The sequence below is a fragment of the Triticum urartu genome, chromosome 3A (genome assembly GCF_056163025.1).
Source record: "Triticum urartu cultivar PI428250 chromosome 3A, HENAU_Tu73, whole genome shotgun sequence".
NCBI classification, from domain to species: Eukaryota; Viridiplantae; Streptophyta; class Magnoliopsida; order Poales; family Poaceae; genus Triticum; species Triticum urartu.
Window position 1 is genome coordinate 460922886 of NC_141875.1, and position 27780 is coordinate 460950665.

The following is a 27780-nucleotide window of genomic DNA, read 5'->3' on the forward strand; positions in this document are numbered from 1 at the left end:
AACTACATCCACAATCTTTGAACTTGCGCGGGCGTGCCCACTGTATTCCTAAACCTCTAAGGCTCCTTTGGTTTAGAGGATTTTGTAGGAATTCTAAAGGATATAATTTTTTTTTCTTTGGAGCCCTTTTGTATATAGGAATGAATTTCCTATTCCTATGTAGGATAATAACCACTTCAAAGAGAAAAAAAACATGATCCTAGACCCAATGAAAAAATTCCTATCCTATCAACCAAGTGACATATTTTTCCTATAGAAAATTGCGATACTACATGTAATCTCACTTTATACGATTTGTTTTATTCCTATAATATTCCTAACATACTCCCTGCGTTTTTATTGACCGTGCGTATTAGCTTTGGCCTAAGTCAAAATTTATAAAGTTTGACCAAATTTATTGAAAACAATCCGAACTTTCATAATACTAATAAATATATATGGTATGCAAATATATTTAATGATGATTATTTTTTCCAGGAAATATTTAATGATGATTTTGATTGTATTGTGGATGTTAATACCTTTTTGTATAAACTTGATGAAAATTTACAAAATTTTACCTGAGACCAAAGAAGGCCTAAAACGGTTTGTTCGAATCATCATGTATATCTATATCTATACCAATATAAAAAGACCCAAATGAGCATATCCAATTAATCTCGGCCATCAAGTCATGTCAATCCAATAACCTAGACTGGTTTAATGTCGAGCACTCAACACGTTTAGCGTACAGTTAATTTCATGCCAAAATAGTGCTAATCACATAATTACATGCAAAAAAAATCCTACTTAATATCCGCATGCACTTAATATACTCCCAAATTAACATGCATTGCACGTACACATTGATTAGTATGACCAAGTGTGCCAAAAAAAGCTCATATGGATTACATGCATATTGTTAACTCAAAGACTTGCACGATCTGCAAGTTTACGACTAGTAAGACGATTGTCGACTTGGAGTTACTCCGTAATTGCATGCGCCTGGTTTTGGTATTTTGCGGGAAACTGCATGCGCTTGCCGAACCAGCGCGTACTACGTACGGTTACGGTTAGCGAAGGGTCGAACAAACTAAACCACGGCGCTGAACCGTACCGGAGAGAAAGCAAATCTCCGGCCAGCTTGTGTGGCCGTGCGTGATGACTTCATCACGTCGCGTCGCGTAGGTTAGCGGGTGGTCTGACACTTTACCCTGCTTGCTGCCCGCGCGGCCGGGGACGAGAGAGAGAGAGAGAGAGAGCGGGGGCATTGTGGGGAGGCTGGAAAAAGGTGGCACGCACGCACGCTCGCTCCGGCCGGCCGCCCGGATCGGATCTACCAGCCCACCTCGGAATTAAAGACAAAAACCCTTGGCGAAGCAACGCAGCCCACCCACGCGTCCGCCCGGATTCCTCCCCCGCACGCCCGGCTCGGACCGCGACCTCGCTCCTCCACCACGACGATGATGATGAGGCCCAAAGCAGTCATTTCCTCCCGCCCCGCCCCGCCCCGCCTCGCCTCGCCGCCGGCACGTGAGCGCGCCTCGAGCAGAGCAGCGCCTGTCCCCGCCCCGCCCCGCCCCGGCGATGGGATCGGGCCCTTGGCTGGTTGGTTAGCGTCGCCCGCCGTAACTAGCGGATAAGCACCGTGCTTAGCTTTGGGTTAGGTTAGGTTAATCAAATCGCACCGCGGATTACTGCGATTCGTTCGTTGGCGGACGGGGGCACATGCCATGTGACCCCACCACCACTGCCCCCTCTTACCTACAGCTGTTTAATCTGCCCCCCGCCTCGCCTCCTCTCTCGCTTCTTCTCCCTTCTCTCTCCGTCCCCCTCTTTCTTTCTTTCTCTCCCCCCACCACCATCTCCCCCTCACTTCCCACTCTCTCTCCCTTCTCCATCTCTCTGCTCCCACTTCTGCAGACCGCTTCTCGTATGGTCTCAAGGTAGAGCGTGCTCCCACATGGATTCCCTGCGGCTGGCGATAGCGGCGGCGCTCCTCTTCCTGGCGGCGCTCGCGGCGGCGGCGGCCGCGGACGACGCGCAGCTGCTGGACGACTTCAGGGCGGCGCTGCCCAACCGGGACGCGCTCGACGGCTGGGCCGCGCGCGACGGCGCCTGCAGGTTCCCCGGCGCGGTGTGCCGGGGCGGGCGCCTCACGTCGCTCTCGCTCGCGGCCGTCGCGCTCAATGCCGACTTCCGCGCCGTCGCGAACACCCTGCTGCAGCTCAGCGCCGTCGAGAGGCTCAGCCTCCGCGGCGCCAACGTCAGCGGCGCGCTCGCGGCCGCGGCCGGCGCCAGGTGCGGCGGCAAGCTGCAGGAGCTCGACCTCTCCGGAAATGCCGCGCTGCGCGGCTCCGTCGCCGACGTGGCCGCGCTCGCCGGCTCCTGCGCCGGGCTCAGGACGCTGAATCTGTCCGGTGGTGCAGTTGGTGCGGCCAAGGCCGCTGGCGGTGGCGGTGGCGGGCAGGGGTTCGCGGCCCTGGACACTCTCGACCTGTCCAGCAACAAGATCGCCGGAGATGCCGACCTCCGCTGGATGGTGGGTGCCGGCCTCGGCTCTGTCCGCTGGCTGGACCTCGCCTGGAACAAGATCTCCGGCGGCCTCTCGGACTTCACCAACTGCTCCGGGCTGCAGTACCTTGACCTGTCCGGCAACCTCATCGCCGGCGATGTCGCCGCCGGGGCACTCTCCGGCTGCCGCAGCCTGAGGGCGCTCAACCTCTCCAGCAACCATCTCGCCGGCGCCTTCCCGCCCAACATCGCCGGCCTCACGTCGCTCACCGCCCTCAACCTCTCCAACAACAACTTCTCTGGCGACGTCCCCGCCGACGCTTTCACCGGCCTACAGCAGCTCCAGTCGCTGTCCCTCTCTTTCAACCACTTCAGTGGCTCCATCCCTGATTCCGTCGCTGCGCTGCCGGACCTCGAGGTGCTCGACCTCAGCTCCAACAACTTCTCCGGCACCATCCCCTCGACCCTCTGCCAAGATCCCAACTCCAGGCTCCGCGTGCTCTACCTTCAGAACAACTATCTCTCCGGCAGCATCCCGGAGGCCGTCTCCAACTGCACCGACCTTGTCTCCCTCGACCTCAGTCTCAACTACATCAACGGCTCCATCCCGGAGTCCCTCGGCGAGCTTGGCCGCCTCCAGGACCTTATCATGTGGCAGAACTTACTGGAGGGCGAGATACCCGCGTCTCTGTCGAGCATTCCCGGCCTGGAGCATCTCATCCTGGACTACAACGGGCTCACCGGCAGTATCCCGCCGGAGCTGGCCAAGTGCAAGCAGCTCAACTGGATATCCTTGGCGAGCAACCGGCTGTCCGGGCCGATCCCCCCGTGGCTCGGGAAGCTCAGCAACTTGGCAATCTTGAAGCTGAGCAACAATTCCTTCACCGGACAGATACCCGCAGAGCTTGGTGACTGCAAGAGCTTGGTGTGGCTGGACCTCAACAGCAACCAACTTAATGGATCAATTCCACCGCAACTGGCAGAGCAGTCGGGGAAGATGACTGTTGGCCTCATTATTGGGCGGCCCTATGTGTATCTTCGCAACGACGAGCTGAGCAGCCAGTGTCGTGGCAAGGGGAGCTTGCTGGAGTTCTCAAGCATCCGATCTGAGGACCTTGGTCGGATGCCGAGCAAGAAGCTGTGCAACTTCACAAGGATGTATATGGGGAGCACAGAGTACACCTTCAACAAGAATGGCTCCATGATATTTCTGGATTTGTCATTTAATCAGCTCGACTCCGAGATACCCAAGGAGCTTGGGAACATGTATTACCTCATGATCATGAATCTTGGGCACAACCTTCTGTCTGGTGCTATCCCAACAGAGCTAGCTGGTGCAAAGAAGCTCGCAGTACTTGACCTTTCATACAACCGGTTGGAAGGGCCGATACCCAGCTCGTTCTCATCACTGTCTTTGTCTGAGATCAATCTGTCGAGTAATCAGCTGAATGGGACAATTCCAGAGCTTGGTTCTCTTGCCACATTCCCAAAGAGCCAGTATGAGAATAACTCCGGTCTGTGTGGCTTTCCACTGCCAGCATGCCAGTCGCATACTGGGCAAGGCTCTTCTAACGGTGGCCAATCCAGCCGGAGGAAGGCGTCCCTTGCAGGCAGTGTTGCTATGGGACTCTTGTTCTCGCTCTTCTGCATATTTGGGTTGGTCATCATCGCCATCGAGAGCAAGAAGCGGAGGCAGAAGAATGATGAGGCAAGTACCTCCCGTGATATATACATTGATAGCCGGTCACATTCTGGCACGATGAATTCCAATTGGAGACTCTCCGGGACAAATGCTCTCAGCATCAACCTGGCTGCATTTGAGAAGCCACTGCAGAAACTCACCTTGGGTGATCTCGTTGAGGCCACCAATGGCTTCCACAATGAGAGCTTGATTGGGTCCGGTGGATTTGGTGATGTCTATAAGGCAACGCTCAAGGATGGGAGGGTTGTTGCAATCAAGAAGCTAATACATGTGAGTGGCCAGGGTGACCGGGAGTTCACAGCGGAAATGGAGACCATTGGCAAGATCAAACACCGCAACCTTGTTCCGCTCCTCGGCTACTGCAAGATTGGTGAGGAGCGGCTGCTGATGTATGACTTCATGAAGTTTGGCAGCTTGGAGGATGTGCTGCATGACCGCAAAAAGATTGGGATAAAGCTGAACTGGGCGGCAAGGCGAAAGATTGCAATTGGGGCAGCAAGAGGATTGGCGTTCCTCCACCACAACTGCATTCCACATATCATCCACCGAGACATGAAGTCGAGCAATGTGCTCGTTGATGAGAATCTGGAGGCAAGGGTCTCAGATTTTGGCATGGCGAGGATGATGAGTGTGGTGGACACACACCTGAGCGTGTCCACCCTTGCCGGCACGCCAGGGTATGTGCCACCAGAGTACTACCAGAGCTTCCGGTGCACCACCAAGGGCGATGTGTATAGCTACGGCGTTGTATTGCTGGAGCTGCTCACCGGGAAGCCGCCGACGGATTCAACAGATTTTGGCGAGGACCATAATCTTGTAGGATGGGTGAAGATGCACACAAAGTTGAAGATCGCCGATGTGTTTGACCCGGAGCTGCTGAAGGACGATCCCACCCTGGAGCTGGAGCTGCTGGAGCATCTGAAAATCGCGTGTGCATGCCTGGATGACAGGCCGTCCCGGCGGCCAACGATGCTCAAGGTGATGACGATGTTCAAGGAGATCCAGGCTGGGTCAACGGTGGACTCGAAAACCTCGTCGGTGGCCACCGGGCTGAGCGACGATCCAGGTTTTGCGGTCATGGACATGACCCTCAAGGAAGCCAAGGAGGAGAAAGATTAGGAAGATGACCACCGCCGGCGACACACGCAACCGGCGGCGACCGGCAGCAACACGTCCGTCCGTCCGTCCAGTTTGGGGCCGGGGCGAAGTGCCCGTAGAAATCAGTCTCTCAGATGCTGATACCATCCTGAAGGTTCCCACGCAACGCAAGCTTAGAATTTTCTTCTGATGGTACACGATAAGAAGAAATTTTCCCTCCCTTGTAGCTCCCGTAAGTCCCAAGCCGTCATGTCATGTACCTATAGGAGTAGCTCACCACTTTTTTCTTGTCTTTCTTTCCCAGCTTTCTTCAGCTCCTCGTTTATTTTGTCGTAGCGCTCCAGTAAAGAGCTGTGTATGTACATATATAAATGGTGGATTTTCTCCGGTGCAAATTCCCTCCACTGCTTCTAGTGTTCTTGTTGCCTAGCAGTTGGCTGGCATTTGTACAATGTGTGTTCATCGGTTGATCTAAACATGGTACCATTTGCAGATGCACGGTAGAAACCCTAGCCTGAGCAGTAAATCTGAGAGGAGGGGTTGGGCAGTGCAGTACTGGAGGGGGGGCAGGCAGGAGGACGGAGGGAGGCCAAGGTGAACAGCGAAAGACCAGCCAATGGGCAGTCAAGAGGCTGACACAGCTCCTGTTTCCATGTGAGGTAGCGCATGGCCTGGCCTCGCCTGTGTGTGTGTGTGTGTGTGGTGGGACCAGGGGGCACTGTGGCGCGCACACACGCATACAAGAAGGCGCACTCACGCAGCACGGCCACCTTTCTTTAATTTCCCGGGGCTTGCTTTGTCTTCAAATCATCAATCAGTGAGCTTAGCTTAGCCTTTAGTTGGTCAAAGGTTCCCTTAACCAGTTTTTGTCCTCTCTCTGCTTATCTTAATCGCATGGGTGGCAACATGGCTCCTCGCCCTATTATACTGCTCCATCTTCTCTATTATAGATGCATGGTGCTGTGTCCAATGCTTAGGCCTTGCTAAACTAATCCTCCATGTCCAGCAAGCAAGTGGCACGCTGATTCCCCCAGATCTCGAGAGGGCTGTTCAAACCTAGCGAGGGCTGCGGGTTCAGATTTGAGTTTGGGGCGTGCTCCTTGTTTTGGTTTGTTTATTATTCCTTCGCTGTGAGAGAATTGAGGGCACACCAGTTGTCACATATGGTAAAAATTCATGAAGCTTCACAGGTCAGTATAAAGCAGTACTACTAGCACACAGCCTATATAGGCAGGGCGGGTCATTTTCTCTGGGTGAATTGAATAGTTTTTACCCTTCAGGAGACCCAAGAGCTCCATTGTAAGTAGTGTGTCCCACAGGCAGCAACAACAACAGAACACACAACACAAAGTCTGGAAAAGCTACTACAAAGGCCATGGTGACATTGACAAACTGTGCCTCGGAATGGAGCCTCTGGCATCACCACAAGGGCGTGGCCCCTCTGCCCGCCTGCCTGCGTGCCTGCGTTGTTTTGGAGCTTCGGCTTAAATCAAGCTCGCCCAGTGCTATCATGATCCCACCCATTTGGAATAGTGGTGTCAATACCACCATGTGGCTTTCCCAGTCTATAATGCATGCATGAATGCAACACCACCCCTTTCTCTGCGCAGAAACAAGCTCAAATGTGCATGAAATTTTTGAAGTTGGCCTTTATTATTACGTACATGAAGTCTCAAAGTTGTACCAGTTCTCATTTTCCACATGCTGGTCTGCCACGTACATGCCGGGGTGACAACACACTACTCTCTCTCGGTCTCTCCCCTTTACAAAAGAAAGAAAGAGAGAAAAATGGGAAAAGACATCCGGCTTTTCATTCTTTTGCCGAGTTGCAGGGTCATCTTCGGTCACCATTAATGGCCAGCAGCCCAAAAACGCGGCATGTTCCTCGGCCAATCTCACGCGCAAAATCTAGTCCAAAGAGTTCACATCATCATCAGACATCAGCATGTCCTCGAGCAATTCCTGCGAGTGTATCTAGCAAGTAGCAGCGCCGCTGCTGAGGTGCTGGCGATGGATGAATAGACCCATGTCTGCTTGCTTGTGCATTCGCTGCTGCTAGTTGAGTTCTTCTCCCTTGTGTTGAAAAGGAGGGCATCCCCATCATGCATCTGTGATGGGCCCCGGGACGGCTGTGCTTGGCCTAATGCCTCCACCCTCATCTGCTGGGGGAGGACATGTAGGGCATCCAGGGACAGGGTTATCATGCCACAGTCACTGCCCGTGTAGTGTAGCCCAACCAGTGAGTGACCGGCTCATTCAGCGACCTGCCCGCCTGGCAGCGCCTATCTCTCTCATGGCCACTCCATCCCTCCCTCCCTCCCCGTGAAATGTACGGACCACCGTGAAGCGTTGCTCGCAGCGAGCGCCTCCAACCAAAAGGCGATACGACTGGGTCAAGCGGCCGGCCGGGTTGGTTGCTCGTGCCGGCTATGTGGCATTTACCACCGTGAATGAATGCGCACTGTGCCGTGGATGTGGCGGGGTACTAAAAGTTGCAAGCTCCCTTTGCTTGAATGGGCAATGCATCTGACACCAGAAGAGGTGGAAATGCTCATATTTTGTTCTAATTAGTATGATGTGTTCCAGTATGATGAATTACGTATTGCTGGTGTGGCCTGGTAAACAGCAATTCCCTTGTATTCAGTATTAGAGCATCTCCAGCTGCATCCTCAACAGCCCCCCTCCCCCCTCAAGACGCCATTTTTTCGGCCGACGTCGAAAAAAAACCTACCCCCCCCCCCCCCCCCCCCAAGACGTCGAATTCCGCCGGTTCGACCCATTTTTTGGCCCGGCGATCCCAGACCGAATCTAGCGTACTAGGGAGCACTTGGGGGCTCCGGCGGAAGGAAAAGTGGTGCGTGGGCCACCACTGTCAGGCGAGAAACGCCTTTTCCCCGCCCAGATTCCTGTCCGCCACAGGACGCCACTTCCCCTTTCACCGCCATGTCGATCTCGGCGTAGCCCACCTGCCCACAGCCGCTGCTCCGTCGTTAGAAAGGCCATTTTCCGCCCGGAAAGAGAGGGTTTTGTCGCGACAACCTCCATCCCGCTCCTGGGTGAGCTTTCCAGGGCTCTGACCATGCATGCGGGGATACCGACGGCTGCCCACTCACAACATCTGCCAGGTGTCCAGCAATGGACTCCGACGACGAGGAGGCGTTCGCGGCTCTGATGGAGGAGGAAGCTGAGGCCGACACCGACGACGAAGAGCACCTCATGATCCTAGCCTCTCTGGCCGGCCTGTTCGCGAACAATGCAAAGCCGTGGAGAGGTGGCTCGGTGTCGGGCCACCGTAAGAGCAAGCAGAGGCATCGAATGGAGGGCTATTGTTGCTCTACGCCGACTACTTCGCCGACACTCCATTGCACGACGAGAGAGTATTTCGGCGCCGTTATCAAATGAGTCGGAAGCTCTTCCTCAGGATTGTGAATGCCATCGGGGAGTTTGACAACTATTTCATTTGCAGGAAGGATTGCATCGGCACAGTTGGATTCTCCTCACTCCAGAAGTGCATGACAACTATGAAGATGCTTGCATACGAAGCTCCCGGTGATATACAGGAAGACTATGGACGCATGGTCGAGTCCACCATCATTGAGTGTTTGTACAAGTTATGCAGGACAACGGTGGCAGTGTTTGGACCACAATACTTGCGATCACCCAATGCTGAAGACACTGCTCGGATCCTAGCACAGAATGCAGCAAGAGGATTTTCTGGGATGCTTGGAAGCATCGACTGCATGCATTGGGCATGGAAAAACTATCCATTTGCTTGGCAGGGGATGTACAAAGGCGTCAAAAGAGCTTGCAGTGTGGGACTTCAGGCAGTGGCCACACATGACCTCTGGATTTGGCACTCCTTCTTTGGTATGCCAGAAAATCACAATGACATCAATGTACTGCAGTGCTCGAATGTCTTTGCCAAGCTTGTTGAAGGTCATGCTCCTCCGGTGAACTTCGAGGTCAATGGGCGCCACTATAACAAGGGATACTACCAAGCAGATGGCATCTATCTGAGATGGTCCATATTTGTGAAGACTATCTCAAACCCTGTGCCAAGAGGCAAGAACTCCTACTTTGCCAAGTGTCAGGAGGCTTGCGGGAAGGATGTCGAGCGGGAATTTGGTATGCTCCAATCTCGATTTGCTGTTGTCCGGTACCCCACTCTGACCTGGTCCAAATCTCAGATGTGGTAGTGATGAATTGATGTGTCATCTTGCACAACATGATCATTGAGAGTGAGCAGGAAGAGGTAGTGTTTGACACTAAACCATATTTCAGGCAGGGTCCTCTTGCAACTGTTGATCACCTGGTACGGACATCATGGGACGTGAAAGTGCAACTATCCCTGGGTTATTTTGGTAATTCCTAACAACATATAGCTCATTGAGCTAATACTATTTCAAGATAAATATTTTAGGAAAGCTCAATGATTGGCATGGCATGGATTAGAAAAGGGGACCCCTCAAAATGCTAAGGACAAAAGATTGGCTCAAGCTCTAAAGCTCAAGACTCTACATTTTACCTTTTAGTGATCCAAGATCACATTGAGTCCATAGGAAAAGCCAATACTATTAAAAGGGATGAGGTGTTGCTTAACGGGTTACTTGCTCAAAATGCTTAGTGATATGCTCCAAAATCCTCAACCACTTTCTCATATCCACATATGTCCCAAACCAAAAGTCAAACTTGGCCCCATCGAAACTTTCCATCCGGCGCCACCGAGTTCAGTTGACATAGCCACTGCCACAAAACCCTAGTCTTTTCGGTCTCACCGATAGGGATTTCGGTCTCACCGAGATGGGATTGCAAACTCTCTGTTTCCCTTCATAACGTTTCGGTCCAACCGAAATGAGCGATCGGTCCCACCGAGTTCGCAATGCAAACTCTCTGTTTCCCCTTCGTAATGTTTCGGTCTCACCGAGATGAGCGAATCGGTCCCACCGAGTTTGCCTGATCAACTCTCTAGTTAACTTATTACCAAAGTCGGTATTACCGCGTCTGTGTAATCGGTCTAACTAAGATTACGTTATGCCCTAACCCTAATGAAATCGGTCTCACCGAGTTGACATGTCGGTCTCACTGAAAATCCTAACGTTCACATTTTGAACTAAATCGGTCCAACCGAGTTTCATTATTCGGCCCCACCGAGTTTGGTGATTTGTGTGTAACAGTTAGATTTTGTGTGGAGGCTATATATACCCCTCCACCCACTCTTCATTCGTGGAGAGAGCCATCAGAACATTCCTACACTTACATCATACATTTTTTGAGAGAGAACCACCTACTCATGTGTTGAGGTCAAGATATTCCATTCCAACCATATGAATCTTGATCTCTAGCCTTCTCCAAGTTGCTTTCCACTCAAATCATCTTTCCACCAAATCCAAATCAGTGAGAGAGAGAGTTGAGTGTTGGGGAGACTATCATTTGAAGCACAAGAGCAAGGAGTTCATCATCAACACACCGTCTATTACCTTTTGGAGAGTGGTGTCTCCTAGATTGGTTAGGTGTCACTTGGGAGCCTCCGTCAAGATTGTGGAGTTGAACCAAGAAGTTTGTGGAAAATCTCAGACTCTGCGGATGAAGATTATGTGACACTGTTCAGGTCCAATCTAATCTAAAGGAAGTTTTCAGTGGATGGATTGTTTGCATACGTGGTCTTGTGCTTCAAATGTTTTCAGTGCCACCGAACCGTGACTCGATCTGACCGAGTTCACTAGTTTCGGTTCCAAAAGCTGCTTCGGTGTCACTGAGTTTATCAAATCGGTAGCTCCGAAATGCTTTCTGTGGAGAACTAAAACTAAGTTTTTAAGTCATCTGTTTTGCAAAAACTCTGTACTTTGTGATGCTCATCCACTCTACCTCATCTACATCTATTCACAGGGTTTGCTGTCAGTGATTGCCAATATATCTGACCAGAGTGACAGTCAGAACAAATCTGAGGAACACGTGCAATTGAGTGAGGGTTCAGATCCCTCAAGCAGCTATGATGAGGGTAGTAGAAGCACACCTAGTAACTTGCCCAAGGCATCCACTAGAGCAAGGAAGAAGAAAATCTCAGACTCTAAGGATGAAGATTATGTGGCTGTTGAGGATGAGGCCACCTCAAAGAAGAAAGTGCTGAAGAAGGAGTATGGCTCAGCTGCTACAACAAAGCCAGGGATGCACAAGAAGGCACCTGCCAAGAGAATGCCAACATCCAAGCCTAGGAAAGCAGCCTTGGAAGAAACTATGGAGTTCACTCTTGAACCCAAAGAGGCTGGAGAAGGAAAGAAGAGAAAAGAGAGGGTCAAGAAGACCACTGCCAGAGTTCTAGGGAGATCATCCATATTTAAGGATCCATCAGAAGAAGAGGAAGAGGAAGAAGATGCTCCAGCACCCAAAGCTCAAAAGCTCATGGGAGATGCTATTAAGTCAGGGGCTGCAACATCAAAGCCCAAGTCTGCTCTCAAATCTCAAGCTCAGAAGTCAAAGCCCAAGAGGAACACTAGAAGTATTCCTGCTGAAGAGAAGAACAAGGCCCCAGTGCCTCAAGCTGAAGAAGAGGTTGATGAGTCTCTTGTTTTGAGAAAATTGAAACCCAATATCACACACCACAATGATGCTCATCCAGTGGCTGAAGACATGCACATCAGAAAAGATGCTGGACTAAGATTGTGGAGACAGTCTGATCCCTATGCTAGTAGGAGGAGGACTGCAGTTGATTACAAATTTCATACAAAGGACAGCAAGACTTCTATGAGACAATTTTGCTTGACAAGAAGCCCATTGTTTGTGACATGAGATGGGTTGATTGGGAATACATCAAGGAGAATGAAGATCACTTCCCAGGAGTATATGATAGCTTCAAAGCATGTGGAGTAGATGAGTTTCTTGGACAGAAGTTCACAAAATGGAACAATGAGCTGATCATGCAGTTTTACTCCACCGCTCACTTTTACCCAGATGGGAAGATCATATGGATGTCTGAAGGTACTAGGTACCAATCCACTATTGAAGAATGGGCCAAGCTGATCAATGCCCCAGAGGAACATGAGGATGACTTGGATGTGTATGCCAAGAATAAGAAAGACCACAACTCCATGGCAAACATGTACAAAGAGATCCCTGATAAAGCTTTGGAGACTCATAAGCTTAGATCTGTACATTTCTTGTTGTCTGGTCTGCCTACCATCAACTGGATCCTAAGGCACGCATTGCTACCCAAGTCAGGAGATCACAAGATGATCAGAGGACATTCCATCAACATGCTGCAAATCTTTGATGTCCCTCGGAAGTTTAAAGTCATGAGCCTGATTGTAGAGACAATCAAAAGGACAGCTGCTGACCAAAAGAGAAGCTGTGGTTATGCTCCACATATTCAGGAGCTCATCAATTCTAAGATGGGCACAGGAACATACTTGTTGGACAAGGAGCATCTACCCCTATATCCTGAATTTGAAGATAATGAAGTTGTCATGAATGAGAATGAACCGTCATCAGCTCAAGCACAAGAGAAGAGAGCTAAAGCTAAGGCAGAGAAAGCTGCAAGGATGCCAAGTGTAGAATAAGCATCTCAGGTGTTCCTCAAGTCAAAACAAGATCAATTGGGCTATCTGATTCAAGCTACACTGAGGATTGAGAAGGGCTTGGCCACCCTGACTCGGAATCAGGAGAGCCTAGAGAGGATTGTTGAGACAAAATTCTATGATCTTGACCTCAAGGTAACTGAGATACAGACTGTAGTTGAGCAGCTCCAGGAGAAAGCAGAAGAGAGGAAAGGGAAGGCAACTACTGATGCTTTTCAGCGTGTGCCACGAGGTCAGAGGTCTGCGGCAGTGCCAGTACTAATCTCTAGAACTACTTCGTCAGCACCAGTAGCTACAGCCTTAGTACCACCTCCAGCAGCCACTCCACCAGCTCCAACTACATCGACAGATGCGTTCGTCCCTGGAGTTCTCTCTACACCACCTCCCGAAGACCGAGCCTAAGAGACACATATCACTATGCATTTTCAAACTTTTTGGTAACTTGTTGTCAAAGGGGGAGAAATATGTATAGATCATAGGCTTCGAAAGAGTGTGTGTGTTGCTTTTTATCTCTCTTGCTTTTGGTTGAACCTTTGTATGTGCTTGGTTGATACACTATGTCTTTGTCTGTGTGAGATACTTGTTTGATCATGTGATTGATCATATGCCCCTTAATGCTTTCTTGGATGATATTATCTCTTGTATTCCATATATGATCATTCACTTTTCTTGGTGATGAGTGCATGTTTTTTTTAATGTTTATCATTTTGAACACTCCACCAAGATGTATGTGACATGGAAGAGTGACCCATGATCCTAACCGATTGTGCATTTGCATTCAAAAGCAAATTTTAAATAATGCACAAATTTATGGGGAGCTCTTGCTTATCACATACTTCTCAAAGCGACAATGTATTTAAATCTTATAATCATTTGTCGAAGCTTTGATCTATATGTTGTCATCAATTACGAAAAGGGGGGAGATTGAAAGTGCAAATATCCCTGGGTGGTTTTGGTAATTCCTAACAACATATAGCTCATTGGGCTAATACTATTTCAAGATAAATATTTCAGGAAAGCTCAATGATTGGCATGGCATGGATTCAAAAAGTGGACCCCTCAAAATGCTAAGGACAAAAGATTGGCTCAAGCTCTAAAGCTCAAGATTCTACATTTTACCTTTTAGTGATCCAAGATCACATTGAATCCATAGGAAAAGCCAATACTATTAAAAGGGGATGAGGTGTTGCTTAATGGGTTACTTGCTCAAAATGCTTAGTGATATGCTCCAAAACCCTCAACCACTTTCTCATATCCACATATGTCCCAAACCAAAAGTCAAACTCGGCCCCACCAAAACTTTCCATCCGGCGCCACCGAGTTCAGTTGACATAGCCACCACCACAAAACCCTAGTATTTTTGGTCTCACCGATAGGGATCTCGGTCTCACCGAGATGGGATTGCAAACTCTCTGTTTCCCTTCGTAACATTTCGGTCCAACCGAAATGAGCGATCAGTCCCACCGAGTTCGCAATGCAAACTCTCTGTTTCCCCTTCGTAACATTTCGGTCTCATCGAGATGAGCGAATCGGTCCCACCGAGTTTGCCTGACCAACTCTCTGGTTAGCTTATTACCAAAGTCAGTCTTACCGAGTTTGTGTAATCGGTATGACCGAGATTACGTTATGCCCTAACCCTAATGAATCGGTCTCACTGAGTTGACATGTCGGTCCCACCGAAAATCCCAACATTCACATTTTGAACTAAATCGGTCCAACCGAGTTTCATTATTCGGTCCCACCGAGTTTGGTGATTTGTGTGTAACGGTTAGATTTTGTGTGGAGGCTATATATACCCCTCTACCCACTCTTCATTCGTGGAGAGAGCCATCAAAACATGCCTACACTTCCATCATACATTTTCTGAGAGAGAACCACCTACTCATGTGTTGAGGTCAAGATATTCCATTCCAACCATATGAATCTTAATCTCTAGCCTTCTCCAAGTTGCTTTCCACTCAAATCATCTTTCCACCAAATCCAAATCAGTGAGAGAGAGTTGAGTGTTGGGGAGACTATCATTTGAAGCACAAGAGTAAGGAGTTCATCATCAACACACCGTCTATTACCTTTTGGAGAGTGGTGTCTCCTAGATTGGTTAGGTGTCACTTGGGAGCCTCCGTCAAGATTGTGGAGTTGAACCAAAAAGTTTGTAAGGGCAAGGAGATCGCCTACTTCGTGAAGATCTACCCTAGTGAGGCAAGTCCTTCGTGGGCGATGGCCATGGTGGGATAGACAAGCTTTCTTCTTCGTGGACCCTTCGTGGGTGGAGCCCTATGTGGACTCACGCAACCGTTACCCTTCGTGGGTTGAAGTCTCCATCAATGTGGATGTATGATAGCACCACCTATCGGAACCACGCCAAAAATTCTGTGTCTACATTGCGTTTGCTCCCTCCAAACTCCTCCCTTTACCTTCATGTGCAATGTTTTACATTCTGCCGCTATACTCTTAGACTTGCATGTGTATGTTGTTTACTTGACTAGTGCTAAGTTGCTAAAATCTGCCAAGACATAAAATTAGGAAAATGCTAGATTTTTATTTGGTCAAGTAGTCTAATCACCCCCCTCTAGACATACTTTCGATCCTACAGGCTGCCTTCCTCAATATGCGTCAGGAGATCCAAGACCCACAGGTGCATCAAGAACCGCAACATGATCTGGTGGATCACCTATGGAGGCTCAAGGGCAACGCCTAGTTCGATGTGTTTAAATTTGTGTTTGAATTATGAGTTTGCTTCGTTTAACTATTTGATTTGTATTTGATTTATGTGATGAACTATGTGACAAAAATTAGTTTTGTTGAACTTGTGCCGAAGTGTGCCAAATTTGGGCCGAACTCTGCGGCTGGGGGGGGGGGGGGCGAAATTGGGGGGTCGGCTAGGAACCCGAGCCCCACCACATAGAATATATCGTGGGTTAGCCCCCAAGCGGCGCTATTCCAAGCCCTTGGGGGGGGTGAACGGCTGGAGATGCTCTTAGAGAAACTCAGCAAATTCCTCATAGCAACCCGATATAAAGTAATACTACTTTTATGGCAATAGATTGCAAAATTGCACTCTAAAAGCGACTCTAGCAGACTGATCACATCGGTTAAATCAGCATAATAATCATCATTATAATTTGTGGAGCGCACTCTCGCAACAAAAAATTATTCACACACAATCACACCCAAGAATGTTATGAAGATACAAGAACAATCTTCTAGAGGAAGAAGAGTTGGTAAAGGGCAACGACTCACACAGCAAGGGTATACCTCTCTATAGCGAGAGTTTTTCTCCAGGACGATCCACCGATCTAGTGCCGAAATTACGACACCTCTGAGGTATTCACATGTACGGTACTGTCGGCACTCTAGGAACCAGGGTACCCAGACTTGCCTGCCTGCGGCCCATGGCGTGGCTCCGTCAACGGCCTGGTACGGCCCATCTTCAGCATCGACAACGCAAGACCCTCGCGAGGCGAACGACACCAAGACCTCCAGAGGGAGCGGCCTCCCTAGGTTGGCTCCCGAGGAGTGGAGATTCCTATGCAAGTGCCCACCTCATGAGGTCTGGATGACGCAAGCCATGATGACCAAGGCTAGTCGGGCGCAGCACAACAGGTTTCCTCTTTGTGCTAAGGAGGCAAGTGCAGGCGCGGAGTCCCGAGGAATCAGCCAAAGGTTTCCATTTCCGTGCTACAAGACCAAAACCACCAGGACTGCAGGACGGAGGTCATCGCCGAGCCCACCACGACGTCACGACCAGAAGCTTTGCAGGCGAAGACCACCTTTCATCAGGATAAAATGTACTATTTGTCTCCCTTCAAACTTGGCCGTTGTGGGATCCCTTCCATCCTTCATTTTGGGGGAAGAGGACCAAGGCCACCATAAATATAGGTTAGCCACCACCATAGAAGGGGATCGGACCCGGGCAATCCATTCGAACCCTCACCAGCTCACACCAACACAAGAACAAACCTCCAGAGGCTGTTCTTCCCCTGTACTAGTTCATCCTTAGCCCACCTCAAGGCTAATCCACCACAAAGCAGGAGTAGGGTCTTACACCGCAAGGTGGCCCGAACCTGGGTAAACTGCCGTGTCTCCTTCCTTTCCCGTTCATCGAGCTCGGCTGTGGGAACGTCAAGTGGCAGGCCAGGAAGATTGAGTTCTTCACACGCGCCCTAGAGTTCGAATCTTTCTTGGGTCCGTGGAGCCCTGAATACGAGATTTGGCGCGCCAGGTAGGGGTGCATCGGAGCCTCTCTTCCACCGGCCGATTTGCCACCGTTCCGCTGTCCTCATGGCTGACGCACATCGAGTTTGTGCTGATCGCTGGGCTGCCCTCGCCGCCCGCGTCGCCCAGACAGCACCCCCGGGTGACGACGCCCCCATCGTTCCCCATCTCCTACGGCAAAAGCTGCCACCATCCCCGCGACCCACAAGCACTAGGCTTCATCGCTACAGCCTTCTGTGCAGCGTGATGGATGCACCGCCACTTCAACGCTGACTCCGGCGGCTGCTTTGTCTTCCCATGCTCGTCACGGGCCGGCGAACACGCAGGCTGCGTTGCTCATGGCATGCGAGCTTCTGCGCTATCCCCCAACCAATGACCTCTACGAGGACTGTCTGGACCGCATCGCCGATCTTGTCAGCGCCGCTGGGAGGCCCCTGCGCCGTCTCGTTCGCTGCCTCCCTCACCGCATCTTGCGCGCGACGTGGCCCACGGTGCGCCTCCTCCACCTCCCAGGCAAGATGCCGTCCTCAAGCCAAGGCGTGAGGCCCCTTGGTGTGACCCGCCGCGTGATGAAGAAAGCTGCCAAGTGGTGCAGCGGCCTCAAGGAGAGGCGCATGCGCTATCAACACTGCCACGTCAAGACTGCGTGTAGCCCGAGGCGGCGGTGTGCGAGCGCCAAGACCAGGCGCCCCCTCTATGGTGGGCTCCTGTGAGCGCGGTGGGCCGCCACACGTTCACCTCGGAGCTGCACTGCGTCGTCTAGCCTGAGAAGTTCAAGCCAGACCTGCCTCGACGCTACGAGGGCACCCCCGACCCTGCCGAGTTCCTCCAGCTCTACGAGTTGAGCATCGAGGTGGCCAACGGCGACGGGAAGATTATGGCGAACTGGTTTCCCATGGCCCTCAAGGATGGTGCGGGCTCATGGCTCCTGAACCTCCCCGCGGGATCTATCTCCTCCTGGGATGAGATGCAAGAGCGTTTCATCGCCAAATTCCAGGGCACTCGCGACCGCGCCCCTGTTGTGGGTGACCCGCGGCGCATCAAGCAACAGTCAGGGGAGACCTTACACAAATACATCCAGCGCTTCACCAACATTCGCCTCAAGATTCTCAAGGTGTCGGATGAGGCCATCATTTTGGCGTTCACTGATGGTGTCCGGGATGTGAAGATGAAGGAAGAGCTCGCCATACATGAGGACCTGTGCTCGGTTCTAGAGATGTTCAACATGGCAACCAGATGCGCGAGGGCCGAGGAAGGTCGCCTCTCCCTCCTTGAGCTCCCGGAGGCCGATCCAGAAGATAAGAAGGCCAAGGCCAAGGACGTGAAGTGCAGGGGCCCAGTTGTGCTCGCGGCCGAACCTGAGATGAAGCGCGGCTGCGACCACCCGGAGTCTTCCAAGGGCAGCCGCCCGTTTTGCGTCTTCCACAACATGCACAGCCACAACAGCATCGACTACCAGGAGCTCAGCGCCATCCGAGACGGGCGCCTTGGCCGGTGCCCCGAGCGCAACGACTGCGGCTACGGTCGTGGAGGAGGCCGAGGTGGCGGACGCTGGGACAACCGCGACCCCTGCCAGGACTAGCGTGATCAGCCTCGGGAGGATTGCTGGCACGGCCAGCCTCGCGAGGGCCCCTGGAGGGATCAGCCTCGTGAGGACTGTCCTCTGGGCAATGCTAGCCTTCCTCCGCTGCCTCCACCGCCACCGCCAAGGAGGAATAACGACCACCACCAAGATGATGGGGCCGGGGGCTTCCAAGAGCCTAGTGCCATTGCTTGCATCCTAGGCGGCGCTCAGGCACCCACCTCCCGTCGCATCTTCAAGTAGTTCGCTCACGAGGTGAATGCGGCCCTCCCCAAGCTCGAGGTGTCACGTCCGCTCAGGTGGTCCAAATACGCCATCACCTTTGACTCCACTGACCAGCTCAAGTGCGCGGCCACCGCCGGTGTGCTCCCGATGCTTTGCTCGCCCACCATCAGCAATGTCCTCGTCACCAAGAGACTTATCGATGGTGGCGCAGGGCTCAATGTCCCCTCTGTCGAGACGTTCGACACGCTCCAGGTGTCGTACGACCAGCTTTAGCCTACCACGCCCTTCTTGGGGATGACCGACGGCTCCACCGTCCCCGTAGGGTAGATCCGCCTCCCTGTCACCTTCGGCAAGCGCGATAATTATCACACTGAGCTCATCGACTTCGACATCGCCCACATTCGTCTCCCGTACAATGCCATCCTTGGATATCCAGCTCTGGCCAAGTTCATGAACATGACTCACCACGGCTACAATGTCCTCAAGATGCCAGGGAGCGACGGCATCATCATGGTCGCCTGTGACGAAAAGGATGCAGTGTGCTCCCTTGAGCGTGCCTACCAGGCTGCGGCGGTCGAGAACCCGGATGACGAAGGCGCCATCTACCTCCCCCCCGATGTCATCCCCAAGAAGAAGAAGAAGTAGCTGTTGCGCCCAGGATCTTAGGAGGATGGGGTGTCTGACAACCGTGCCTCAAGTCCCGCGCCCACTGATGGGGCGCCTTCCCCTCTCGCATAGGATGGCACGCCCGATGCCCCTCTCAGGTTGGGCTCGGGGGCTCTCCTCTGGGAGGGCTTCCAACCTGGCCAGCATCGTGAGGGAGGTGTTCGGGCACCATGTGGATGAGTGCTTCAACGCGCGCTTCCGCGAGAAGAGTGCAGGGCGCGAGGCGCCGGGTGCTTAGGAGTTCATCACCAAGACAATCGAGGAGCTTCAGGAAGCAAGAGCTATGCGGGGCGAGCGTCGCCTCGCTCCACCCAGCGCAGCTCCCTCCCCTAGTGAGGGCAGCGAGTTGCGCATCTGCGTCAACATCCCAGGGATCAACAGAGCCGCGTCTCAGGAGCTCTTCTGCCCATCCCATGTTGGCCGGTGGGAGCCCCCCCCCCCCGCAGCTATGTTCGCATGCCTTTCAATCTGCCAAGCGCGGCTACTGTGCACTAGCGCCACGTTCGGGCCGTCCTAGAGGCTCACGGGGCCAGGTGTAAGGCGGTCCAGACGGGGGAGGTGACGGACCCTCGTGAGTCCCCCGGGCCTCCGGAGCCTCACAAGGCTCAGGAGCCGGATGACTCATGAGGAACGGCTTCTGCGGCGCGCGTCTTCAGCTACTCCAACACTTCTTCAGCAACGGTGCCAAGTGACACTTTTTGGTTTACTCAATTCAGGGCGGCCCTCGGGCCGCACTATCCTCAAGCCGCCTGGGCCAGTCCCGCGGCCGTACCATTTCATTCTATGTATTCTGGACCAGTATGCATGCTCGTGTTATCATGGTTATCGTCGTTACCCCTACTGTTTCGTTATCTATGGAGTTACCCCCGTGGCCTCTACGCATTGCTAAACCCGCCTCTTGCTCATCCCGCAACGGGGGCTATTGGCACGACGCCTATGCTCGGGTCCGTCCCTGCAGCGCTGATAAACATAAGAGACCGAGCTCTGGCTCACGGCCGGCCCTGCGCATGTCACCTCACCGAGTCCTTAGTGCCTTCGTCTTCTTGCGGAAAGATCACTGGTGGGACAACAAGTGCGGTTGCGCGCTATTCTCTCTTTCTCTGACTAACTCGCAGGGCCTCTGGAAGTCGGAACCATGGGCGGCCCCGCGAGCACCTCGAGTCACGACCTCTTCAAGGCTGGTCGCTCCTTTTTCATGCAATTTGCTTGCACATTAAAGGGGGCCGCTGAGCATTGCACCTCAGGGACTCCTACTGGCTCTCGAGCTCTCACCCCTGGACTTGACCACGACATCATGACCTAGCATACCAGCAGCAGCTGAGCTTCGCTCGAGGGCCGAGACTCGAGGACGTAGAGTAGTTAGATGAGCGGAGAAGAGGGGATCGGTGTGAGCCTACCTGGAAGCACCGCCACCAGGACGCAGTTAGGCATCGCGCCACAGCTGTCTTCGCAATGAAGGAACCACCGCGGGCTCGCCAAGATAAGTCACCCCATACACGCCAGCGTAAATCTCACGAGTCAGCATTTTGACTCTCGCGATCTCGCTCGGGCAAGGACGTTTCCCTTTCGGCCTTCAGGGAGCCGCTTGCGTGCTAAAGGGGACCCCCCTGAGCATTGCGCCTCAGGGGCCCTTACCAGACCTCGGGCTGCTCATCTCCTGGCCTTGACCACAGCATCGTGCCCTGGCATACCAGCGACGGCTGAAGCCCGCCTGGGGACTGGGTCTTGTCGGCGTAGAGCACTAAGCTACTGAGAGAACGAAAAGGAGCACCATGCCAAGGCGAGATACGCTATCACAACACCGAACCGGGAATAATAACATCTAGACAAAAGCATTGCAATTTTTTACATACCCCCACGGGGCTCGTCATGGTTTTGTGCAGGGAAAGCAAAAGAGAAAGACCCTGAAGAACCCCCGCTTCAGCGACATCACCGACGACACCGACACGACGCCGCTGTTGCGCTCCGGGCGCGGTGGCTCGGCGGCTCATAGTTGTCGTTCTCGCTAGATTTTCGAGAGTCGTTGCTGCTGTTGGAGGAGCTGCGGGCAAGGACAAGGGCAAGTTAAATGCCCGTGGTCGCGCCACCTTGACCGCCTCTCCCGGAGCAGCATTCCAGGCGCCGACCGTCCTCGCCAAAAACCTTGAAGAAGAGTGTCGAAGCCCCATTGTATTCGTAGTGGATGGCGAGGGCTCCCTCCGGGTAGCAGACGTGGGCGATCTCGCCCCATCCTCGAGTCATGAAAACATCGCCGGGGCGGACGACCTCAACCTCCGCTTCAGAAGCTTGGCCGCAGCACCCGGCATGTTGAAGCCACAGCTCGACCGGCCCCTCGGCGAAATCTTCTCTGCGAAGAACCACGGGAGCCGGATCCATGTGCGTGGCGGCATTGCCGCCCACACCACGAACTCGCACACCGTAATTTCAGCATGGGGCCATGAGCCGGGTGGCCGTGCCGCCACCGCCTGTCCTCCCCGCGGCCCTGTCCTTCGTGGCATCGGGCGCTGCCCATGTGCGCGGGGCTCGACATGCGAGCGTGCACGGGGAGCGGGAAGCCCGACGGAGGCCATTCGTGCCAAGGCCGCGTCACCTGTGGCTCCTCATTGGCGTCGTGAGATTAGCCGAACCTCTTCTTCGGTAGGAGTGGCCCAAGTTCCACTTGAGGGGCCTTCCCTTTCTCCGCTGCGGAGAACCACCTCACCGGCACCATGGATGCTTCGACAAGACGGTGAAACAGGAAGGAAGAAGAAGGAGAAAGCAACAAGAATACGGAGATGAGCAGGGGGCTCCGCCCCCATTTATAGCCACAGGGAGGCCAACCACCGACATCCCACGATCCCCCGTAATGATGATCTTTTTGCATGCAACAGGCTGTTGTCAAGTCGAAACGGTTGCCGAGGCAGCATGAGGAAGTGGAGACGTCCACGTCCCATCAAGCGCCAAGCGTCGACCGGGTGCACAGGCGGTTGGGGCCCGCGACACTTCTCCTCGAAGCCAGGTCCGAGCGCGCCTTCAGCCCGGGGGCTACTGTCAGTGTTCTGGGAACCAGGGTACCCAAACTCGCCTGCTTGCGACCCATGGCATGGCTCTGTCAACGGCCTGGTACGGTCCATCTTCAGCATCGACAACGCAAGACCCTCGCTAGGGGCCAAGCCTCGCGAGGCGGACGACACCAAGACCTCCAGAGGGAGGCTGGCTCCCGAGGAGCGGAGATTCCTATGCAAGCGCCCACCTAATGAGGTCCGGATGAAGCAAGCCATGACGACCAAGGCGGGCGCCAGCGGGCGCAACACAGCAGGTTTCCTCTTTTATGCTAAGGAGGAAAGCGCGGGCGCGGAGTCCTGAGGAATCAGCCAAAGGTTTCCATTTCCATGCTACACGACCAAGACTGCCAGGACGACGGGACTGAGGTCATCGCTGAGCCCACCACGGTGTCACAATCGGACCCGGGCAATCCATCTGAACCCTCACCAGCTCACACCAACAAAAGAACAGACCTCTAGAAGTTGTTCTTCCCCTGTACTAGTTCGTCCCCAGCCCACCTCAAGGCTAATCCACCACAAAGCAGGAGTAGGGTCTTACACCGCAAGGTGGCCCGAACCTGGGTAAACCGCCATGTCTCCTTCCTTTCTCGTTCATCGAGCTAGGCTGTGGGAACGTCAAGTGGCAGGCCGGGGAGATTGAGTTCTTCCCACGCACCCCAGAGTTTGAATCTTTCTTGGGTCCGCGGAGCCCCGAATCCGACAGGTACTAGGGGTACTACAACACTATGGACTGCTACTTCTTGAGCTTGCGTTGGTTTTTCCCTTGAAGAGGAAAGGGTGATGCAGGAAAGTAGAGATAAGTATTTCCCTCAGTTTGAGAACCAAGGTATCAATCAAATAGGAGACAACACACAAGTCATCGAATACCTGCACAAACAAACAAACAACTTGCACCCAACGCGATAAAAGGGGTTGTCAATCCTTTCACGGTTACTTGCAAAAGTGAGATCTGATAGAGATAGCTAAACGGTAAAGTAAATATTTTTGGTATTTTTGGTTTATGGATTGGAAAGTAAAAGATTGCAAGATACTAAATCGAAAACTAATATTATGGAAAATAGAACTTGTATGATGGAAAATAGACGCGGGGGTCATAAGTTTCACTACAGGCTTCTCTCATGATAGCAAATAATACGGTGGGTGAACAAATTACTGCCGAGCGATTGATAGAAAAGCGCAAAGTTATGACGATATCTAAGGCAATGATCATGAATATAGGCATCACGTCCGTGTCAAGTTGACCGAAATGATTCTGCATCTACTACTATTACTCCACACATCGCCCGCTATCCAGCATGCATCTAGAGTATTAAGTTCATAACGAACGGAGTAATGCATTAAGTAAGATGACATGATGTAGAGGAATTAACTCAAGCAATATGATGAAAACCCCATCTTTTTATCCTGGATGGCAACAATACAATACGTGCCTTGCTGCCCCTACTGTCACTGGAAAAGGACATCGCAAGATTGAACCCAAAGCTAAGAACTTCTCCCATTGCAAGAAAAACCAATCTAGTTGGCCAAACCAAACCGATAGTTCGAAGAGAATTACAAAGATATCAAATCATGCATAAAAGAATTCATAAGAGATTCAAATAATATTCATAGATAAGTTGATCATAAATCCACAATTCATCAGATCTCGGCAAACACACCGCAAAAGAATATTACATCGAATAGATCTCTAAGAGCATCAAGGAGAACATGGTATTGAGAATCAAAGAGAGAAAAGAAGCCATCTAGCTACTAGCTATGGACCCGCAGGTCTAAAATAAACTACTCACGCTTCATCGGAAGGGCAATAGAGTTGATGTAGAAGCCCTCCGTGATCGAATCCCCCTCCGGCAGGACACCGGAAAAGGCCCCTAGATGGGATCTCACGGGTACAGAAGGTTGCGGCGGTGGAAAAGTGTTTTCGTGGATGCTCTTGCTAGTTTGGGGATACATGGGTATATATAGGCGAAAGAATTAGGTCAGGAGGTGCACGAGGGGCCCACAAGGGTGGGGGCGCGCCCTCTATCCTTGTGGCCACCTTGTGGCTCCTCCTACTTCATCTCCAAGTCTCCTGGTTGTCTTCTAGTCCAAGCAAAATCATCGCGAAGGTTTTATTCCGTTTGGACTCCGTTTGGTATTCCTTTTTTGCGAAACTCAAAAACAAGGAAAAAATAGGAACTGGCACTGGGCTCTAGGTTAATAGGTTAGTCCCAAAAATAATTTAAAATAGCATCTAAATGCATATAAAACATCCAAAACATATAATATAATAGCATCGAACAATGAAAAATTATAGATACGTTGGAGACGTATCAAGCATCCCCAAGCTTAATTCCTTTTTTTGAGAATCCAAGCTTAATTCCTGCTCGTCCTTGAGTAGGTAAATGATAAAATCAGAATTTTTGATGTGGAATGCTACCTAACATATTTATCCATGTAATACTTCTTTATTGTGGCATGAATGTTCAGATCCGTATGATTCAAAACAAAAGGTTTATATTGACATAAAAACAATAATACTTCAAGCATACTAACAAGCCAATTATGTCTTCTCAAAATAACATGGCCAAAGAAAGCTTATCCCTAAAAAATCATATAGTCTGGCTACGCTCCATCTTCATTACACAAAATATTCAAATCATGCACAACCCCAATGACAAGCCAAGCAATCGTTCCATACTTTTGATGTTCTCAAACTTTTTCAACTTTCACGCAATACATGAGCATGAGCCATGGACATAGCACTATAGGTGGAATGGAAGGTGGTTGTGGAGAAGACAAAAAAGAAGGAGATAGCCTCACATATCAGCTAGGCGTATCAACGGGCTATGGAGATTCCCATCAATAAATATCAATGTGAGTGAGTAGGGATTGCCATGCAATAGATGCACTAGAGCTATAAGTTATGAAAGCTCAAAAAGAAACTAAGTGGGTGTGCATCCAACTCGCTTGCTCACGAAGACCTATTGCAATTTGAGGAAGCCATCATTGGAATATACAAGCCAAGTTCTATAATGAAAAACTCCCATTATATGAAAGTGATAACATAGGAGACTCTCTATCATGAAGATCATGGTGCTACTTTGAAGCACAAGTGTGGAAAAAGGATAGTAACACTGCCCCTTCTCTCTTTTCTCTCATTTTTTCTTTTCTTTTTATTTTTTTGTTTGGGCCATCTCTCATTTTTGGGCCTCTTTTTTTTCGTCCGGAGTCTCATCCTGATTTGTGGGGGAAGCATAGTCTCCATCACCCTTTCCTCACATGGGACAATGCTCTAATAATGAAGATTGATAACCCACAAGTGTAGGGGATCGCAACAGTTTTCAAGGGTAGATTATTCAACCCAAATTTATTGATTCGACACAAGGGGAGCCAAAGAATATTCTCAAGTATTAGCAGCTGAGTTGTCAATTCAACCACACCTGGAAACTTAATATCTGCAGCAAAGTATTTAGTAGCAAAGTAATAGTAGTGGTAACGGTAGCAAAAGGTAATGATAGCAAAAGTAATGTTTTTGGTATTTTATAGTGATGATAGCAATAGCAACGGAAAAGTAAATAAGCGAGGAACAATATATGGAAAGCTCGTAGGCAATGGATCGGTGATAGAGAATTATGCCGGATGCGGTTCATCATGTAACAATCATAACCTAGGGTGACACAGAACTAGCCCCAATTCATCAATGCAATGTAGGCATGTATTCCGAATATAGTCATACGTGCTTATGGAAAAGAACTTGCATGGCATCTTTTGTCCTACCCTCCCGTGGCAGCGGGGTCCTAGCAGAAACTAAGGGATATTAAGGCCTCCTTTTAATAGAGTACCAGACCAAAGCATTAACACATAGTGAATACATGAACTCCTCAAACTACGGTCATCACCAGTAAGTATCCCGATTATTGTCACTTCGGGGTTAACGGATCATAACACATAATAGGTGACTATAGACTTGCAAGATAGGATCAAGAACTCTCATATATTGATGAAAACATAATAGGTTCAGATCTGAAATCATGGCACTCGGGCCCTAGTGACAAGCATTAAGCATAGCAAAGTCATAGCAACATCAATCTCAGAACATAGTGGATACTAAGGATCAAACCCTAACAAAACTAACTCGATTACATGATAAATCTCATCCAACCCATCACCGTCCAGCAAGTCTACGATGGAATTACTCACGCACGATGATGAGCATCATGAAATTGGTGATGGAGGATGGTTGATGATGACGATGGCGACGGATTCCCCTCTCCGGAGCCCTGAACGGACTCCAGATCAGCCCTCCCGAGAGGTTTTAGGGCTTGGCGGCGGCTCCGTATCGTAAAACGTGATGAATCCTTCTCCCTTATTTTTTTCTCCCCGAAAGCAAATATATAGAGTTGGAGTCGAGGTCGGAGGAGCTCCAGGGGGCCCACGAGGTAGGGGGGCGCGCCCTAGGGGGACAGGCGCGCCCCCACCCTCGTGGCTAGGGTGTGCCCCCCCGGTCTTCATCTTTTGCAAGGATTTTTTATTATTTCCGAAAAGATGTTCCGTGAAGTTTCAGGTCATTCCGAGAACTTTTGTTTCTGCACATAAATAACACCATGGCAATTCTGCTGAAAACAGCGTCAGTTCGGGTTAGTTCCATTCAAATCATGCAAGTTAGAGTCCAAAACAAGGGCAAAAGTGTTTGGAAAAGTAGATACGACGGAGACGTATCAACTCCCCCAAGCTTAAACCTTTGCTTGTCCTCAATCAATTCAGTTGACAAAGTGAAAGTGGTAAACAAAAACTTTTACAAACTCTGTTTGCTCTTGTTGTTGTAAATATGTAAAGCCAACATTCAAGTTTTCAGCAAAGATTATAAACTAACCATATTCACAATAATGCTTAGGTGTCATTTTTAATCATATCAATGGCATAATCAACCAGCGAGCAATAATAATAAATCTCGGATGACAACACTTTCTCAAAACAATCATAATATGATATGGCAAGATGGTATCTCGCTAGCCCTTTCTAAGACCGCAAAACATAAATGCAGAGCACCTTTAAAGATCAAGGACTGACTAGACATTGTAATTCATGGTAAAAGAGATCCAGTCAAGTCATACTCAATGTAAACTAACAGTACTGAATGCAAATGACAGCGGTGCTCTCCAACTGGTGCTTTTTAATAAGAGGATGATGACTCAACATAAAATT

At 50.9% G+C, this 27780-nt stretch overlaps 1 protein-coding gene across 1 annotated transcript; it reads left to right on the forward strand.

Moving 5' to 3' along the window:
- Positions 1-1599: 1599 nt before the first annotated feature.
- On the forward strand, positions 1600-5691 carry BRI1 (Leucine-rich receptor-like protein kinase family protein). Its single transcript, XM_048707989.2, has one exon. It carries the CDS (start codon positions 1943-1945, stop codon positions 5312-5314), a length of 3372 nt encoding a protein of 1123 aa, XP_048563946.2. The 5' UTR covers positions 1600-1942; the 3' UTR covers positions 5315-5691.
- Positions 5692-27780: the final 22089 nt, after the last annotated feature.